Source organism: Sitodiplosis mosellana, unplaced genomic scaffold (genome assembly GCF_009176505.1).
Source record: "Sitodiplosis mosellana isolate CC-2019 unplaced genomic scaffold, AAFC_SMos_1.0 Smas_scaffold_12, whole genome shotgun sequence".
Taxonomy (NCBI): domain Eukaryota; kingdom Metazoa; phylum Arthropoda; class Insecta; order Diptera; family Cecidomyiidae; genus Sitodiplosis; species Sitodiplosis mosellana.
Genome location: NW_022595254.1, coordinates 2,147,595 through 2,167,267, shown reverse-complemented (window position 1 = coordinate 2,167,267; position 19,673 = coordinate 2,147,595). Strand labels below are relative to the sequence as shown.

At 37.7% G+C, this 19,673-nt stretch overlaps 1 protein-coding gene across 1 annotated transcript in view; it reads left to right on the top strand.

Annotated features, from left to right (window-relative positions):
- Window positions 1-273: 273 nt before the first annotated feature.
- Window positions 274-19,673, top strand: part of LOC129567787 (neurogenic locus Notch protein) — a 99,174-nt gene continuing 79,774 nt past the window's right edge. Inside the window, exon 1 of the mRNA XM_055445074.1 lies at window positions 274-1,982. Within this exon, the coding sequence (XP_055301049.1) occupies window positions 1,886-1,982 (97 nt within the window). The 5' untranslated portion in view covers window positions 274-1,885. The remainder of the gene's footprint in view (window positions 1,983-19,673) is intronic.

The window sequence follows — 19,673 nt, the reverse complement described above, 5'->3', positions numbered from 1 at the left end:
TCTATCTTCATTGGAAAAAAAATCTCTCATTTGATTTTGTATATATTCAGAAGTATACTTCTTTTGGTAGAAGTTTTGATTGTTAAAATTTTTTTATTCATTTTCTCTATTTCTATTTCAAATTCAAATCCAAATCCAAATCAATTCCATCTAATTTAATTCAGTTACGATGAACTGTAAATAAAATGTACGGAATCACCCTGTGATATTTACATTTTTCTCTCACCGGCTGTTCGGAGCGCTCTCTCCGTTGACACATAAAAAGTGTGCGCTCTCCCAGCGAAAATATGTAGAGAAACCTGTTTGAGTGAAGTAAACAACATATTGTTGAAATATGTGGACGCCATTATTGAATCTACTACATTTTGAATTCAAATAAAAAAATAACTACTGCAGAAAAATTGTATATAATTTCGACAAAAATTAAATAAAAATCATTTTCAATAAATATTTTTTACAAAAGAAAAAGAAATTCAATTGAAAAGTTTAAAATTCTCCACTCATAATGCAAACGATCGCTTCAAACATTTAAATTCAAACAGATTGAAATTACCAAATACGGTAGTAGAGTCGACCATAAATGCAGTCTCTTTCAGAAGAATGGGACGCCATTTTGAAGGAAGAATTCAACAAGAGGTTCGATTTCAATGTGGTTATGCGAAGACAAGAATGCAGCATAAATGCTCAAATAGAAACATTGACGCTATAGCCTAAGCAACGAGCGAGCGAGCCAACACATACTGTCTCATCGTTGCCGTACAAGGGATACGAAAGAGACAAAGCCCTAGAGACCGATAAGCGGCTACGAGTAAACAAAGTAAACCGTTCTAATACAACCGTAGTAAACCGTGTTTATGCTGTGTGCCGAGCGTCGGATGAGAGTATGTGCGCATGTGTTGCGTATGTGTTGGTGCGCTGCTCGATTGAACTGGGTGCGAGAAAAAGACATGGAACAGATGCATCGGTTACTATAGTTTGAGCCGTTTAACAAACCAGATAGCTGCGCGCATGTGTAACTGACTTTCATCCCAACAATTTTTTGCTTTTTGTTTGTTTTCATTTTTATTCGTTTTTTTTTTTCTTCTCATTTTACGAATTATTTTCATTTTATTCGTATTGTGTTTGAGTTCTGAAGAAGGAAAAGGGACCGTTCCTTCGAAACCAACAATAAAAACTGCAAACGGTTCGTGAAAAGTGTTTTGCTCGTGCAGTGAGAACAAGAACCGTGTTCGATTCAATTATAGTGCAAAGAAACAGTGAGATTGACAAGAAGTATTCGATTGAATAACGAACGTTAAGTGTGTGGCTGCAAAGCCAAACGGTGACAACAACGTACATTCGGTAGTCGGTTAAATTCCAAAATTAGATGTGCATCATTGCTGAATCGAAAGCGGTGGAATATGAATGAGAACGATGAAATGGATTACTTGAGCAACAACGGACATTCGTCAGCAACAATCGTGAGTTGGATTCTCTGCGAATAGTTCAACCAGGTTTTGTTTGATTTTGGGTGATTTTCGTGCAAAATATTCGCAACAACAAAGAAGTGAACGAAAAAAAAAGAATTTTTATATTTGTGTGAAATTGACACGACTGAATGAGCGACAAAAAAGTGCGCAACTCAGAAAAAAGCTAAAAAAAAAAGCGCAGCGTATTATTCTATACGCCAATTGGAACAAAAAAAAAACAATTCAAAAAGTGAAGCCCAAATCACAGTGGACACATGCAAAACGAAACCAAGAAATAATTAATTTTAAATAATTTATGGTGTTTTGAAAGCAAAAAAATAAGTCAGCGCAGCAAAACGGATATCAAAAGAAAAAACGAAGAACAACGGATAGAGAAAGAAAAGAAATAATCAAAGTTTCCTTCAAAGTGGCTCAAAATGTGGTTTACAAACAGGCAATTTCACAAAATGGATATTTGGATTAAATTATTTGTGGGTGCAATTCTACTTTGTGGATTAATCTCGGGAACAGAAGGTGAGTGTTTTTCTTTCAAATGAATATCGTATGCAAATTAGAGGACAAAAGAAGAATATTTTATTCTTCGTTGGTCGACTGATTTGCACTTTACAAAAAAAAACAGAAGAAAAAATTGTGACCCTAGATTAAGTGACATAAAATTGTGTGCTTCGAGTGAAATACGTGAATTTTCATATTCTCTTCGTTTTGTTTTGTTTTACCACAAGCTTATCTTAAGCTAAATGAATTTTGCCAGTTTTCGAACAATGACTGTAATAAAGATTTACATTTGGTTTGTGTGTTTAAAGTGTTTGTTTGGCAATAAAAAACCGTATTTCCTTTTCTACCTACATATCAACATATAAAATCCAATTGCTGCCGTTATTTTCTTTTCTCAACATTAATCCTCATCTATTCGCCTGTCCGTTCGAAGCAATTTTGCTGCAGCTCATTGTTAATAAAAAGAAAAATACAAAAAAAATAACGACAACAACAACAACAAAAAGAAATATCATGAAATGCATTCAATGTTCAAATTTCAAACAAAATGCATTCGGAATGGAATGGTATTGGATGCGCAGGTGTGCAATAGCAATGACGATGCTAGAAAACTAACATTGAACTATACACATGCAAGCAGTTAGAATATCGAAACGAATCGTCAAAGCGACGAACCTTCTTCTTATTTTTGCAACACTGTACATTCAATCGTCTCTCGCTCTCTCTCTCTCTGTCTTCGTCCTTTTGTGCTCATGCATGAGCAATTCGACATACGATCCTTATGGATTAGTAGATACATTTTTTTGTCGGGCATCGATCACCATGTTTTGGTTTAATTTTTTTTGCCTCTATCTCTGATCCAATTTTGGCAATTTTCTTTTAAAACTTCGTTCGGAATATGTTTCAGAGGCAAATTTGAAGAGAAAAAAGAGGATTAAAAGTTGTGCCCATTAACTATAAATATTTTACTGTTTGATCTTTTGTGCTTAATTTGCTCCAAACGTGTTGATACAAGAATTTTTTATATTGAAGCTCAATTCAAATCTTTAGAAAAATTCAAATTCTCCTCGAAACAACTTTCGATCGTAAAGCCAAAATTTTGGCGGAATTTCCTGGAACGCAAACGATCTAAGGAATTAATTGACTGGGGCAAATGAAAAAATACATAATAGAATTTAATAATAATAGTCAGCGGTAGATGAACTACACACGCATGTTCTTTGCGACGATAGAAAGAGAGAGAGAGAGAGAGAGAGCTGAGAACAAGGAATATTTCCATATGAAAAAAAAAACACACACAATTCAACGCATGCATTGTAATCGGACAGCAATCATTCATGTTGCGTGTGTGTGTATGTTCAAATGTTGTTAAAGCATGAAGGGTTCAAGTTGAGAGCACGGCAGCACAGTATAAACACGGTAAGCCGAATCAACTCGCTACTTGTGCAAAATGAACGAACACAGTAGAAATAATACTTCAACATCTGTGTGTACAAAATAGTGTTGCATACTCTATGTCTATTCGAGTGACGACGAACAGTTTCTATTCAGTAGGTGAATCGTACACACAGTCACACACACACACACACACACAAATGCAGCACTGACAAAAAGGGAGAAACATCCGAATAAGGAAACAGCGCACACACATATTCTTGTTCATGCATTGTAGGCTAGTTACCGTGCGCATTGAGGCGACTTTTCGAAAATAGAATAACGACCCTAACGAATTTCTGTGGCACGGCTGCTTCTATTCCATTTTGTCGACTCAGTCTCACACTCACACACGCACACATTCGATTGTCGGTTTTTATAACGTGCAGCACTTATTGCTGCTTCTTTTTATTGTTGATTTTATGAGTTTTTGATCGGCACCAACAATATGAAATGCACCAAAGGATCTCCTTGCTTGTTCAACATTCTGTGAAAAGCACTCAAACCATTAGTTCGTTTTTCGTTGGCGCTTTTTATTATCAATTTATCGTCCAATTTTTATGTTCAGTTTGAGGCTTCAAAATGAAATTAATTCAAGGAGAAACACAGTTGCCCTATTTTATTGCGGTCGAAATTTGGGTAGTCCGAAATTAACATATCAACTTTGCTCATGCGCAAATTGATCAGGTTGCCATGCGTCAACTATAAAACGTTTAAACAGTTGCCCGAAATTTCAGTATAACCCTGGAATGCTAAACAGTTATTGTTACCCCACGAATAAGTTCATGGGCTGAAACTCGCTTCCCACCATCGTGAAGATCTCACCAACCAATGAGATCAAAATGGGAATCGAAGAAAAATCAACGTTATTCAATTGGCATTCACGCAAAAGGGGTAATTGTTATTCAAACAACCATGGTGCGAGAGAAAAAAGAAAAAAAAACACGAAGTCGAAGTTCGTGGTGTAAAACGGCTCGAGAATGCCCTAGAAGAAAATATGATTAAGAACATTTTTTTTTCCTGTTTCGTGCACGATGAAAATCATCACTCGATAAGAAGTGAAGGAGAAAAGCAAAAACAATACAAATAACGTCTCAGCAAAATGGACGTGAAACCCAAAGATCTAAACAGTTCCCACATCCCACTCACAAATTCAGTGAATTTTTGCCAATTTATGCATTTACAAACATTATGAATAAATGCGTTTTCGAGTGCATTTCATTTCCATAGCAAATCCTCTGGTCTCGATTTTCGTTTTGGGATGCATTTTAAAATGTCGATGTGTGTTTTGCCGCACCGTCATCGTTCTTCACGATTCAAACGATAATAAAAGCCGATCATAGTGCATAACTTAACTGGCTGCTGCGAAACGAATACTTGTTAAAAAAGATCACCCTCAGGACTGATGCAGAAAAAAAATGAAGAAGACGACGAACAACAACGAACGGTTGGCACAACTTCGTGCTTGCAATCCGACTGAGATTGCTTCATGGGCATTGCATTAAAAGCAAACACACACACACACAGCATCAGAAGAAAAAACAGCAACAACAGTTCATCGAGAGAGAAGAAAAGAGAATTATGCTAAAATATTCTGTGGGCAATGGAGTTGGCGTTGAACACATTGTCTTAGTGCTCGGCTGCCTTGTCGTATCAGTTGCCGTGGTCGCGGCAACATGGTGGTTCGTTTATCGTTCTGACGTGCCATGCTCGTTTCTTTCTCTCTCCGTCTCTCTCCCTCTCTCCTTTTCTACCATACTTCATACATACATGTTGTGTGAGTTCTCGCCGTTTCATGCACTGTTATGCATATTATTCTTACCCCGAGGTAAAACACGGCTGCACGGATGGATAATCTTTTTAGTGCCTCTCAATCGAAATGAGCGCTGGCCGAGTCTATTATTTCCAAGAGATTTTCATTTCTTTTGCATTCTTCGTATTTCTTCGTTTCTTTCGGCATATCACTGTCGTCTCATCATATCTTAAGTAATTTTTTTTTTTCATCTCTCGCTCGCCGGGTTTTTTTTCTCGTCCGTCGAAAACACTTTGGACCCGATTTTTATTCTTTGTCCATTTCTTGCTAATGTGGCGTAATACATCGAATGACGACGACGACGACTCAACGCATTTAGTCATTCTCTGTATCTTTTCGTCACTCAATGAGAAGACCTATGCTCCTTTTTGCAAAGCCAGAACCAAATCTGGATGTTGAATATCTTAAGCCGTTTTTTTTTGCGCTGCTGCATTTTTGCAACTCACTCTCGCTCTTGCAAGAAGTCACCTTTTGCGAGTGGCTAATGTCGTCGAATGAATGTCGCTCGTGCGCATTTACAATACACTCAAAACACCAAATTCATAATAATAATAATGATCTTGCCGTCCGAAGTCGCGCGCGCACAAGCGATCCGTCGCAATTCTTTATTCGTTTTTAATTCTCTTTTACTGCATGTAATTTTGCGGAAAATGGAATTGGATATACAGAACACTCCAAAATGAGATAGATGACTTACGCAAGCAGAAAAAAACCAACGACAACACGATGGAGACAAGAAAAAATAATCCGATTTTGGCATCACTCTCTCTGCCTCTCTCTCTTACCGAAAACAGTGAACAGCGCATCGCATGCATTAGGCTCATTTTTATTTATTCACCGTGTGTTTTTTATGTCTTCTTTTTCGTTCGTTGCGATTATTCTTCTCGCATTTTATGCACTGCTCGCTTTTTTTACGCCATCCGAAAAATGACTAAAACAAAGAGCCTTTGTCAATAAAAAAAGAAGCAGACGCATCATTCCAAATCAATGCATAGCAGTCTCCAACTGAGCGAACCCCGAAAAAAAACTCTAATAAAATCGACGACAATATAAAAATAACGATATAAGAGAGGAAAAAGGCAAACGTTCGTCAAGCTGAAATATATTTTGTTCAATCACGATTTGATTTACGGTCAATCCTTCAATACATCGACATTCCGAAATCAACTGATTCTCCTTTTTTTTCGCTTTTTTCGAAAGAAATTTCGGCTTCTTTGTAGTTCGAATCAGTCGCGATTAACTAAAGTCTTTTCCGAGCGAAACAGCTAAAAAAAACTGGCTCCATTGATTGCAGTGCAAAAAATAAAGCAACAGTTTTAAAAACTCGATCGCGAATATCTTGTCGAAAAATCAATTCGCTATGGTTGTTAAAGCTGGTGAAGGTATATATGTGTGTGTATGTATAAAGAACACATCTAATAATACAAGCTCAGTGTTCGACATGAGCGTAGTTTCGAAATAATTAAAAGTATAGCAAATTTAGCCAATAATAAATTAATGCTCGTGATCGCATTAAGACACTCACACCCAAAGTGTTAGTGTTCGCTGAACAAAATTTGCATATTTGATTGGATGGAAACGAGCGATGTTTGGCTTTAAGCCACAACGGCTAAACACTTAAGACACCGATAAATTATAGCCAGAGTTAATTGTCAGTGGATTTCGTATGTGACACGGGTTTCGTGTGTTCCGGACACAATATCATTAGCACATTTCCTGAACATCGATTCGAGTGAAATTGTGCCAAATCCAAAGAGAATAGATTTGTCACCCCCAGCTCACTCGCTTAGCCGAGATTTGTTTGTCGCAGCCAATTGCATCACCAATCTAACCCACAAAATAAATGAGAGACACCGCTCAATGAGAATAACAGAATTTAACACGAGAAAATGTGTCGACCAGAATCACAAGCGTATTTTTCGATGTTCGATTTTATCTGGTGTGCATGAAAGAGTTCACGACATTCATTTTTGAAATTACGAAAGAAAAGAACCGAAATAACAGCAAGCTACGCAGATTTTATGTGTCGATAACACACTGTCGAACATTATCGAAAAAAAATTTATGCTTTTTTTTACTCTTTCTCTGCTCAATTCAAATTAAACAGGTTTTAACACTTTGCGGCGATACAACCGAATTGATAATTATTGTTAAAATTCTGTGTGCGATCGCAAAAACTCATTTTGCATATTTCGTTCGCACAAGTTGCGCGCGATTACCAAAAGTGTGTTTTACTGCAAGGGAATGAAAAAAAAGGTCTTGTGATTCGAAAGAGAGAGAGAAACTTAACATCGATTTTCAATAATGTACGCAAGCTGTTTTGCTCTCCATATTTGTTGTTTTTTTACTGTTCGTTCGTTTGTATATCTTTCTAAACATGATTCAACGTCTAATCTTTCCATTCGCTCCTTAGAAAAAGGTGCATTGAGATATATCTGCAGTGGTGTCGGTTGTTTTTAAATCGTCTGACAATGTTTCGGTGAATGTGTCAACCGACGACAAAAAAAAACACACACACACATAAATTTATGCACATAATTTCGATGTTGGTGTTATTGTTGTTGTTAATGATCGTGTCGTTCATTTTTTTCCTTTTTCTTCTTCTTCTTCTTTTTTCTTGTTTCTCTCGGAATAGAGCTGCTTGCACACACACACACACACACAATGTGATTTAGGTGTTCGCATAGTATATTCCTGCGTACCGTTCGTTCAAACGACGAAATGGCACTTATAAATCCCTCAAGCGATAATTTTTGTGTTGTAGATTGCGAAAATTTATGTGATTCAATCGCGGTCTCGTGTTGCCGTTGTTACCACTTCGCTAACGGAATTTATTCACTTACGGATGCATTCAAGCCGCGTTTTCGTCTTCGATGGACTCAAACAAAGAGTCATGTGCGCAAATCGCAGTTCGCAATTCGAAATGACACATTATGAATGCATAGAGAGAAAGAGAGAAGACCGGCTATCGAAGTGCGGAACATTAACAAATGTCCAATGAATTTTATTCAAAGAAAGGCACACGCTGCCAATTCAATAAATAACAAAAACAGCCGTTCCTGGCGGCTCCCCTCGTCGTCGCAGCGTCGCATCGTCGCATCGCTTCCTGCGAATGGTTTCATTTTCTAAATATTTTGTCGTCAATTTCGCCAATTGCCCTGCAAACGACGATCACATTTCCATGCATTGCCGTAACTTTAATCGTTTGCTATCATTTTTATTCGCCAATTTTCAAAACGGCACGGCACAACAGAACAAAATACAGAGAAATTTCAGAAAAGTACAGCGACAACGGTATAGAAAAGAAAAGGAAAGAAAAGTCAGAGACTCCGTTCGAAACATATAACACACTAAATCTTTTTGCCATTTTCGCGCCTCTATCCTATTCAGCTCCAAATGGAGCCGTATTGCCTCTATCGTTTCTCATGATTTCTCTTTTGACACAAGCCGATATGCATTTTACTGGTCTTTACCGATTGCGCTGCCGCGTACGCTCTCGCGTTGTACTTCGGGCCTTTATTAGGTTGCATCGTGGCTGGAAATGAATGTGCAAATGTGCACCGAGGCACAGTTATGGATTGGAGTGTGTGTTACACAAAAAGCCCGTTTTAGCGAGTCACAGCAGCGAAGGCGACGACGACGACTACGAGAACGGCGGCAGTCGATTGGTTTCGATTTGCATTTTGTCGCATGTTCCCCGACCGAGAATTTAATAGCATTTATAAATTTTACGCTTTTATTGCGATCAATTCACGTACTATCAATGCCGCTAATGCCCCGTGCGACCAAATCTATGTGCCGCGTCTAATGCTGCTCCATTCGATACCATTTTTTTTCCTTCGTCTTGTGCACTTTCGATCGGATAAAGCATATGACAAAACCGTTTAATCTAAATAAAATTGATTTTGGATTTTTATACACAGAGAAACGAAAATCAAATGCGTTAACTTTTAATCAACGGACGCCTAACATCGTTTGCTTGTTTCTTATTCTCGTTCAATTTTTCAATTGCGATTTTATGAATTCAATAAATTTCGTCATTATGTTAGCAGCTCAGATTTCATTTCAGTGTGTGTTCGCCCCTAATTGAAACCATTCAACAATGTATCAAACGGTGAGAAGATTATAAAATGTAGTGGCGACACCAAACAACACACAGCCTGATTTTCTGCTGGTAGTTTTAATGTAATTAGGTTAGAAGTGCAACAAGACATTTGGCGCAACCTTTTCGAAATTGCCGAAGTCCTAACGAGATGGAAAAATGTCAACAAACAGCGGACTTTTATGTGCGCTTGATATCACGCAGCGAACATGACACATACTAGAGCTAGCACATTATGTACGCATTTGGTTTAATGTCGCCGAATGAAATATAAAAAAAAATTAAATATCAATTTCGAGTTGTGCGTCTGATTGGCCAGCGCGTGTGTGTGCGCGCGAGCGCCTTTTCGATTCGTTTATTTATATGAATCGATTCGCTTGTAAAAATCAATTTTTGTTCATATTCGCTCATTTTGGCTAATCCATGTTTAATAATAAGCCGTTTTTTCCTTTTCGATCGTGCCCAAAGTAGCCGATTTGCCCAAAAATGGTGTCCACAATTACCATCCTGCACGACGAACGGCACACAAAGTTCAATATTCGAATCGAAAGCCGTCGTACGAAATAGAACAAATTATCAAAAGTGCTATAGTAAATCATGTGATCAAAATCGGGCTTATCGCGATAGAAAAATAAATACGAAAACGATTTGTTATGGTGTTTTATCTGATGATGTTTCTGTGCAGCAGAAATATCGTTTGTTGTGATGCGAACCAAAGCTGACGAAACAAACAGTTGCACTGCGTACACACCAAATATGATCAATGAATAAATAAAGCCATAAAAGACACAACATTCGAATTCTTTGCAGCCCGAGAGACCACTCTATCGCCAATTCCAATTGTTTGTGCATTTTTCTGAGTCGAATGAATAAATAACTTGGCGTCGCCTGCCCGAAACCAAACAATTTTGTCATAAACGACGATGTTTGAATAAATATTTTGTTCGCTTTGGAAAATGGACTCTTTTTCTGATGCAAAGAACATATAAAAATATTGAAATTCGTGTGTGTATATTTGAATGCGATGCAGTCGAAAGCAAGCCGGACTAATGTAAATAAAACTCCATAAATCATCTAGCAATAAATAATTGTCATTCATTTCGGTTCAATGGATCGACCGAAATTGGTGGTGTCTTGTATAATCCAACAAAGATAAGTCTACATATAAATAAATCAATTTGGATGATTGAATTATACTAAATGAGTTGATTACTGACAATATATTTAAAGCCGATTTGAAATCGAAAGCCCGAACCAGCGGCTGATTGAAACCGAAAATATCAAGAAAATGTTAAATGAAACTCAGTAAACTAGTCAACCGGAAACGGCTTGTTGACGAGAGAATAAATCACGCCAAAAGAAAAAAGAACCAGCTTCAAAATAGACAACTTGCTACCAACAAATTGAACAGATAGAGAGAAAGAAACACCAACATTGAACCAAAATCAATCGGTCAAAGTTGTTATTTGCGTTTCACTCTTCTTTTTACTTCATTCAATTCGACAATGAATTCTGGGTGAGGTGTTTCGTCGTGAGATTTTCTTGTGTCTTGTCTTGTTTTGTTTGGCAATTCGGTTGCTCGCTGATCTGCTTTTTTCACATCGGGTTACATCAATATAGATTTAAACATATTGCTTTCATTTTCAACGCAAGTTGAAAAGAACAAAAGGAACATCCTTTTCAAATAAATTTTAAAAACGTTCATTTTTCGTCTTCTTTTCTTCGTTCGTTGAAGAATTGAAACTCACTGAGGCCTGAGAACAAGTACGAAGATAATGTGGATCTGATAGAGTCTCGCACAGGCACAATGTTTTGTTGTTTTTTGGTTTGCTGTTGTGTGCGGCTGATGTTTGTTTATTATACTCTTTCATCTCGATCGCCCGCTCGGAAATGCAAGCGACCAAGATAACTAACTGGTTAAATATTTGGTTGGGCTTGTGATATGGAAAGCAAAATATGCACTCAAACAACAAACAAAAAGTGACACATACGCACATCGAATCGGTGTGTGGATGGTCGATAATTCAAGGAATAATATTAATTCCAAGCGAAGAAAATCTCTGATGACAAAATGTCGTAGACCAAATAAAAAATGGCATAAGCATTTAGCGGGCCGATGGGTGCTCTTACTAAATGCTTTCACATGATTCGGTTATTAAAAATGTGAAAAATCGTTCCAAGATCTTGAGAAATTGATAAACAATGCAACAACAATAACGACAACAACATCGCATAAAATTCGATATATTTCGGACGACATAATGTTCAGCTCGACCTCGCCCAAATGATTATGAACAAAAAAAAACAACATTCATTTTGTTGAACAACGGTTTTCAAAGAAATAGAAGCCTCTCTCTCTGACGTTAATTCTCTATGGTAGGATTTTCTTTTGTGTTGGATGCAGAAGAAAAAAGAAAAATCGACACACACACACACACACACACACACACACACACATACATTGAGAAGTAAGTGAGATTCCTTTCGGGCTCTCTATGCGAAAATCGAACGAACGAACGCATTAAATTCAATGAAAGAACAGGAAAGAACATAAAACACAACCACTGTGTGATCAATTGCATCGCATCACAATAGAATGTGCGAACCGAATGAAAGATGTAATGAATAAAAATATATACACACGGAATATCGAAAATGGCTCGACTATAACAACATGAAAAAAAACGAAGTAAAATGATGTTGAAGAAGAAGAAGAGGAGGAGAGGAGAAATAAAAATAAGCAGGCGAAGGCACGCAAAACAAGCAAAAAAGTAAACTCAATCCAGAAACATGCGAGGAAAAAGACGAAACAGGGAATAAGGAGAATTTGGAATGAATCAGAACAGCAACAGCAACACAACCACTGAGTGAGTCTCGAAGGCATCTCGGTCGATCGGTGTCGGTTGTTGAATCCGGCAGTACAGATCCGTATACACGGCAAACTTGTTCTTTGCTCTCATCCTTCAGTTTCTTTTTGTTACTGCTTCATTTTCGCATTCGCATCGCCTCGAATGCAACAGCAACAAAAGCACACAGTCCAAGAGCTGAACAATTATTGCGAGCACACACGGAGAGAGAATGAGAGACGAACGAGATGGCAAAGCGAAATGTAAGAAAACTAAATCAAAGTGAATGCAATCCATACTGGGCGCTGCTGCTTGCATTGCAACAATCAAGAATTCGCTCTCGTAATGGGCCCTTAATATATACTGCGTTGCGTCTCCCTCTCTCTCTCCTTTGCGTCGAGATGTTTTTAAAGTGCGTACCCATAAACGGTGTATCGAGGTAAATGCTCGGCGCTGTACAACGATGCCCAATTATTATAGACCTCGATCGACTTCATCTCGAAAATCTATGAATGAAGCAAAGCGTTGAAATTTTCAAATTGTTCATCATTCGTCATTATTTCATTATTAAATATTTGGATTGAGCGTATTGAATTAGCAAACTATTTCAATATTTTTTTTTTCCTCAAAAGGATGAAGAATTCGAAATAGATAACATTTTTCCGTTGAATAAATTATATATGATGCATACATCGACACGAACAAACATTATCGCTATGAATAAGCAGTTTAATGGAACACACTTATACACGCGCACACCTTGCAATCGATCCAAACTTCTTCGTCGACCGACCGAAAAACAGAAAATATACGGGCCGCATTCGTGTATGTGTATTGCAAGAGCCATTGTTCGTTCACTCGCTGTACCGACAAATGTAAGGCAAATGTGTACACGAACTCATGAGACAGAGAAATTTCGTTGTTTCGTTGGTTTCTGTTCGCCTTGGCTGCACTATCGAAACACGACACGAACAACATATTCGATCAACAAGCACACAAACTCGAGGATAAAGTGACTAATGGAATGGTTACATTAACATTGCATTCACCAACACACTCGTAGCCCCCTCGACACTAACACAAACTCACACACACACGCACGCTCGTCTCCCAATAGGTTGATTCAATTTCCATTTATCTATAGATCGTTGCTAACAACGACAACGTCGACGACGACGATGCTTCCTCTGTGTGTTAGTGTAAATATTTTAAAAGAGCAGCTGCAACTTGGTAATGTGACTTGTTTTTTTTTCGTTCCATCTTTCGGTAAATATCCAGACCAACAATAACGGCTAAAAATGAATGGTTTTGTGCATGTTGCTCATTCTTCGTTGTTGTTTTTTTCTTGCACTATCCGAAAATTTATTCCATATTTTCGATGAAATTTACTGTTAAAAAGTCCGTTGTTGCCGCTTTATTTCTGTTTCGCTCATCATCATCATCATCATCATCATTCCGTTCGCCATTTGGCCCGGGATCCAATAATGTCCGCAATTTTTTTTAAATTTGCCCAATGGTATCGCACATCTGAATGCGCACGCAAAGTGGCTCATTTCAAGAATATGCCGAACGATGAATTTCGGATATCAAAATTAAATTAAAAGGTGCGCAAATCCAATTTTGTCTTCTCTGTTTCGTTAAATGGCTTTATGAGCTCAACAATAAATTCCGCAATTTATATTTATAAATTTTATTAATGAAAAGGCGGCATTTCACATAAAACTGGTAATTGTTTTGTGCACTTTTTCTTCGATGAAATTGAATGAGGATCTCATTTTTATATTTAATTCTACTTTTATACGTTCTGGTGAAAATGCCAAAGGTGAAAGCGTCGAGCATAAATCAATTGAATTCGAGATTATGAAAAGGTTTGTTGTTTGTTTTTAAAGTTGTTTTTTCTGTTGTCCGTTCTACATCGAATGCACGCGGTCAACAATGGCACGAACTAGTTGATGATTTTCAACTGCAATCGTTTTACATTCATTATTTATAATCGTTCGTGTGTGGACTGTCAATCATATTGCCGTCGGCTTATTCAAATCTCTTCTTCATTCATCATGATAATAATTCGTTTTGTTATTCTCCGAAGATCTTCTCTGCCTGCCGAAATGTTTAAATCTATTTCAAACCAACTGGTCACTGTTGAGATAGGGTCATCCACCAGCGTTCGCTTCAAATTCAATTGAAAGCAGAATAAAAGAATTTGTTGAAATCCAGAATAAAAGCACAACAAGTTCAACCGAAATTCGTTGGAGGAGAAGCAGAGAGAGAGAGAGATGAAGAAAAATGCATTCAATGGAAGATAGTTCAATCTTCATTGCATCGATCGACACACGTGCAGCTAGCCCTGTTTCTTTCGTCTATCATTCTTTATCGCTTTCGTTTAGCAGTAATTCAGTAGTGATCTCAAAGTAGAAAAAGAAACGAAGAGCAAAAGAAAAAAAGTAAATCTTCTGTTTATATCCTACATTAAGATCGACACATTCAAAAGCGCACTAGATTTACTTGCCTCACGGTAGTTTTCTTGTACATATCTTCACAATTCCAGTGAAACCAAAAAAAAAAACATGAAGAAATCTTCGGAGATTTGAGTACCTACTTCAATCTTCAACACATCGAGACGGTTCGGGTGATGAAAAAAAAGAATCTCGATGGCTGGTGTGCCATGTGTTGTACATTTTTTTTTCTCTGACGTGTTACCATTTTTTCTCCCTTCGTTTCGTACAATTTGGTTGAATCTTGGTTTTCCTGTGAGCACATAAAATGTTTCAGATAATTTACTTAAAATACAACTTCCTTTTCCTTTTGCAAGTATGCAATTTCAAACGAGGGAAATTCCTCCGACCGTTTTTTCACGTTCGTTTAACGGAGCGTCGAAGCTATTTGCCATCAACATTGCAAATTTTCACCATAAATTGTGCAAACTGATTGCGGATCCGTAGGTGGCCAATGAACATTGGTAACAGGTGCTAGCCGATGTTGCATTGTTCTAATCGACGCCTAACAATTATCTCGTTTACACCAGAACATTTTCGCGCACTTCGTTGCTCGTGTGCCTTTGCAATCCAATTTGTGTCCAGATTTATTACACGCTTCGAAACGAGAAAAAACGAAATGGTACAAAGAAAAAAACAACTAAGTGGTAAAGCAAAAAACGTGGCACAGCATCTCGTAAATCGGATCTAGTCAAAACTATCGTTTGCTAGTCAAACTTTCAACCCTTCACATCTGTTTCCTTCGAGCCATTGTACAGAAGAAGTGGAAAAAAACAAACCTTTGGAACCGGTTATGATGAATTAATATTTTGAAACATCTGATCGTTTTTCTCACTCATCGGACACTCAAAAGGCGATCGGACGAATGAACGAACCTCTATGAATCATCCACAACTCGATATTGTTTTTTGTTGTTCGTGTGTTTCGTGTAACCGCTTCAAATGCAATAAATGAAATTAATTTTATCCATTTGGATCTCGGTACCTCAATCAGTTCAAATGATGTTCGAGCCCGGAGAGAGAGAGAGAGAGAGAGAGAAATCGCATTTTCATAATTCATCTGCTGTTCAGTAGAAGGCTTGATTGCTTGTGGCCGTTGAAATTGCATCAGTTCTCGATGAGAGGAGAATGTCCATTTGTTTTTCTTCTACTCCAAATGGAGATATGTTAATGTAAATGCATACTATAAATTCAAGTACTTTTTTCCCGTTTGAATGTGCTGTGAGTGTCCATTGAGAATGGAGTGAAAAAATGAAGGAACAAAAATCTATGTTGAGAAATGCGGATAGAGAAGAAAGAACAAACACATTTGGATGCGATCGAAGCGCTCTCAAGCCGATGAAAATATGCGGGATCAAGATGTTCAGCTGGGTGAGAGATTAAATTTTCTCTCTCGCTCGCTTGGTGTCTATTTGAATTTTGTCCGTTGCACATATGCATCTGGAAACGACATCATATTTTTTTCTGTGTCTTCTTCTCTCCGCTCCGCTTCGCGTTCTGTTTGTGTGTTTGTGTTTGAAATGTTTTCGTTTCTTCATTCAATCTATTATCATATGGCCGGCAGGCGCATACACAGTACATAAAAAAGATATGTGTTTTGCTCTTATTCTGGAGTTTATCTCTATTTCAGTTTATTTATTGTATGTGGACGGCAAATAATAATCTCAACAACATCATAGAGAACCACAGGATCGGAGCACAAGCTTTGAGCACACGCGCGCTCACTCTTATTGAAAATATTTCAGAAAAAAAACGAACACATAAAAAATAACGAACAAGAACACAATCTGTTTTGTGAAAACAGCCGCACAAAGGCATAGATCAAGTCAATGGTGTCTAAGCGTTAAAAGTGCAACAATTGCAAAATCTATTCAGCACATTCATTGCTACGAATCATCCCAAGCGCATTTGAATAGTGCGCAAGCAAAGATAAATGGCGCAACAACACCTTTCCTATGATCTCAAGCGAATGGAAGAAAAGCAGCGAAAAAAGAGCGAACAACCGACACCAAATAAATGTGTGTGTGCGCTGCGATGAATGCTTGTTGCCGAGAGGTGTCTTTTGATTACAATAAATTAAAGAGAATTATGTTTTCATAGAATATGTATGTGTATCCAGTATTTGTTCTGCTGCAATGTTACCGGCGAACATAAAATTTAAAAATAAAACGCCATGGCCCAACGATTCGCTTCATTTTCTGACGTAATTGTTAGTTTCGCGTTCAAAAGAATAAACGATACATTTTCAATCAAGCGCAGTGCGACTGAACTCCGAACCGAATCCAAATCCCGGTTTCAAATGCCTGCCATCCATTTCCATTTGAACGGAATTAAAGTGACACGGCTGCAAGCGCTCACAGGTCTCTGTAAAGCCCCTGAATCAATTACACGTCAGAGTTGAATATTATCTCTTCGTTGTCGTTCTATTCCAGTTTGTTGTTTTTTCGCTTGTTCGTTTGAGTGACAAGCGCAAAATGTTCTTATTAAACCCGTCCTTTTCCTGCTTTTCAAATGCGTACTAAATTGATTGCGCATACGACCGCAAAGAAGAAGAAGAAGAAGATGAAGAAATCAGACAACAATGCATGAAATCCGATCTCGGTAACACGTAACGAAATGCGCAAAACAACCACAATCCAAATTGCGCGAAAATAAAAATCATTCTACAAATCAAAAATTTGCTATGCATCAGCATAAGCTAATGCATTTGCGCAGCAATTCAGCTGTCAACACTTTTAAATTTAAATAAAACGAGAAAAAAAAACAGCGCATGGTTCTCTCTCTCTCTCGCTCTAGATTTCGGTGGAAATTCTAAAATGAACATGTGTTTTTTTTTCATATTCCGTTGCAAAATTCTGAGCCACAACTAACCGCAAATATCCGTTTTATTTTTATCACCGAACTATGGACCTTGCAGCCGTTTTGCAACGCATGCGTTCTTATCAATCGTACGATTCTCTATCGCCTTAGTTAGTACCAATTGTACACGAATTGTTCCATTGAACTGGTCAAAATCTAATGCCCATGTTGTTGACTCCTCAATTAAAATTATAAAGCAAAAACTCAAATAATAATGGTCAATTTGATTATAAAAAAACTGTATTTGCATTTGGCGCGAGCGAGCCTAACAAATCAAATCCCATCGAACAGTTTGAGTTGAGTGTGTGTAAAATATTTTAAACAATTATCAAGTCCAGTCACATCAATTAACCTCAATCATTTGTTTATGTACGGAGTGAATCAGCCAATAGATTGGCACAAATTTTGCGTGGCTTGTGTTGCGTCTTCTTCTCCTCGGCTCAATCTTTAACTGAAACGACTTATTGGTTGTGTGAGAGACATTCCATCGTCCGTTACTGGGGTGCGTGTGCTGATCATCACAAATGAATTATTATTATGAGCGAACACAAGTCCGCGAATACAGCAAACACAATTGCAAAAGCGAATGCAGAAAAAATGCATTTAAATTTATTCGAAGAAAGAGGGCTAACAAAAAGAAAACCGATCGCATGACAACACTCCTTTTTTTCGCTTCAATGTAAGTAACGGACGAAAAAAAAAGAGTATGATATGAGAAGGCAATGATTTAAATTGCCGTTTGGTCGAGCACAATGGACGAATATATGAAGCAAGGCACACTGGCATTTGCCGTGGATGACGCTGACGATGATATAATTTGACTTGAAATAAAACTACAAAATGACAGTGATAAAAACACTGCAGTTCAGCGCATTCTTGAAGACCTTGTAAGAATTTATATATATTTAATGCATACTCAGTTAAACCTGGCAACATGGAACAGAACGGTTCAGATTTAGCCACACGACAATTTCACAATGCACACATGGCATACAGCGAGGAGAAAGAAAAGAAGCAAGCTTTCATAAAGTTTGATTAACAAATTGAAATTTCACTTTATGACGGCATCGAAATTTGATCCAATTTTCCACTCAATCTTGCTTAATGAATCAGCGCGGTCAATCGCTTCTAAAGTGAAGAGAAAAGAAAAAGCAGTTGTGTTTACTTTGTGCTCTTTCGCTGGGCATTTGAACGCAAGGGCCTTGATTGCAAATGGATTGGTTCACTTGTTTGGTGCTGAAGTGTCCACTCGAATCAATAGCCGACGATTCGTATTCATTAAAGTGTGTAGTGGTGAATGTGGACGAGTGCAAGCTTGGAAAATGCCAGCGACAATGAAAACGAGACAAAGAAGAGCGCTGAAGATGAAAAAAATGTACACAGCATTTCTGTCATCATTATAATTATGATGCAAGCCGATTTTACTCTCGTATCCAAATGAAACGACTTCCTTTTTCGACCAACTGAACGAACGAACGAACGAAATTTTCTGTTCTTTTGCATGCATAAATTAATAAATTGACCGTTAAACGTACGCGCTCTCCGTTGTGCATGCACGCATAATATTGTAAATTCAGTGCCACAGAACGACAACAAATCAGGCATATTCACGATATTTGTTGCTTCAACTGAACACTTTGACAGTAATTCAATGTGAAGTGGCTCGACGGTCGTTGTTGTTGTTTTTTTGGTTCACGTTGTTTTCTTTTCTGCTCTGCTCTGCATTGCATCGAACGGTTAAGTGAATGGAATGGCTTTTTATTTTGATTTTTGAGCGAGAGCGCACAGAAACAAAAGCCACAACGAACGAACCATTTATGAACAGATCAGAAAATTGGCCGCCCATTTTTATTCTCCGTTCGAAAACGAGAACAAGCACGCAAATCCATTGAACGCTCATGACAATGATTGAAAATTAGGTTTTCGAGTTATTTTCGGACGTTCAGTATTATTGTTGCACAGCTATTAGCTGGTATAACGGCATTTTATGCTTCGGTGCAATCAAGGAAACGTCATAATAAACGAAGAAAAAAACGCACAGCTAATTTTTTGACCGAATTTTTTTTTGCACGACAAATCAAATATGATTGATGTGAACGGCATTTAAATGTGTATAATCCTCGTAAACAAATAATTTGCTGTGAATGGAATCAATTTCCTA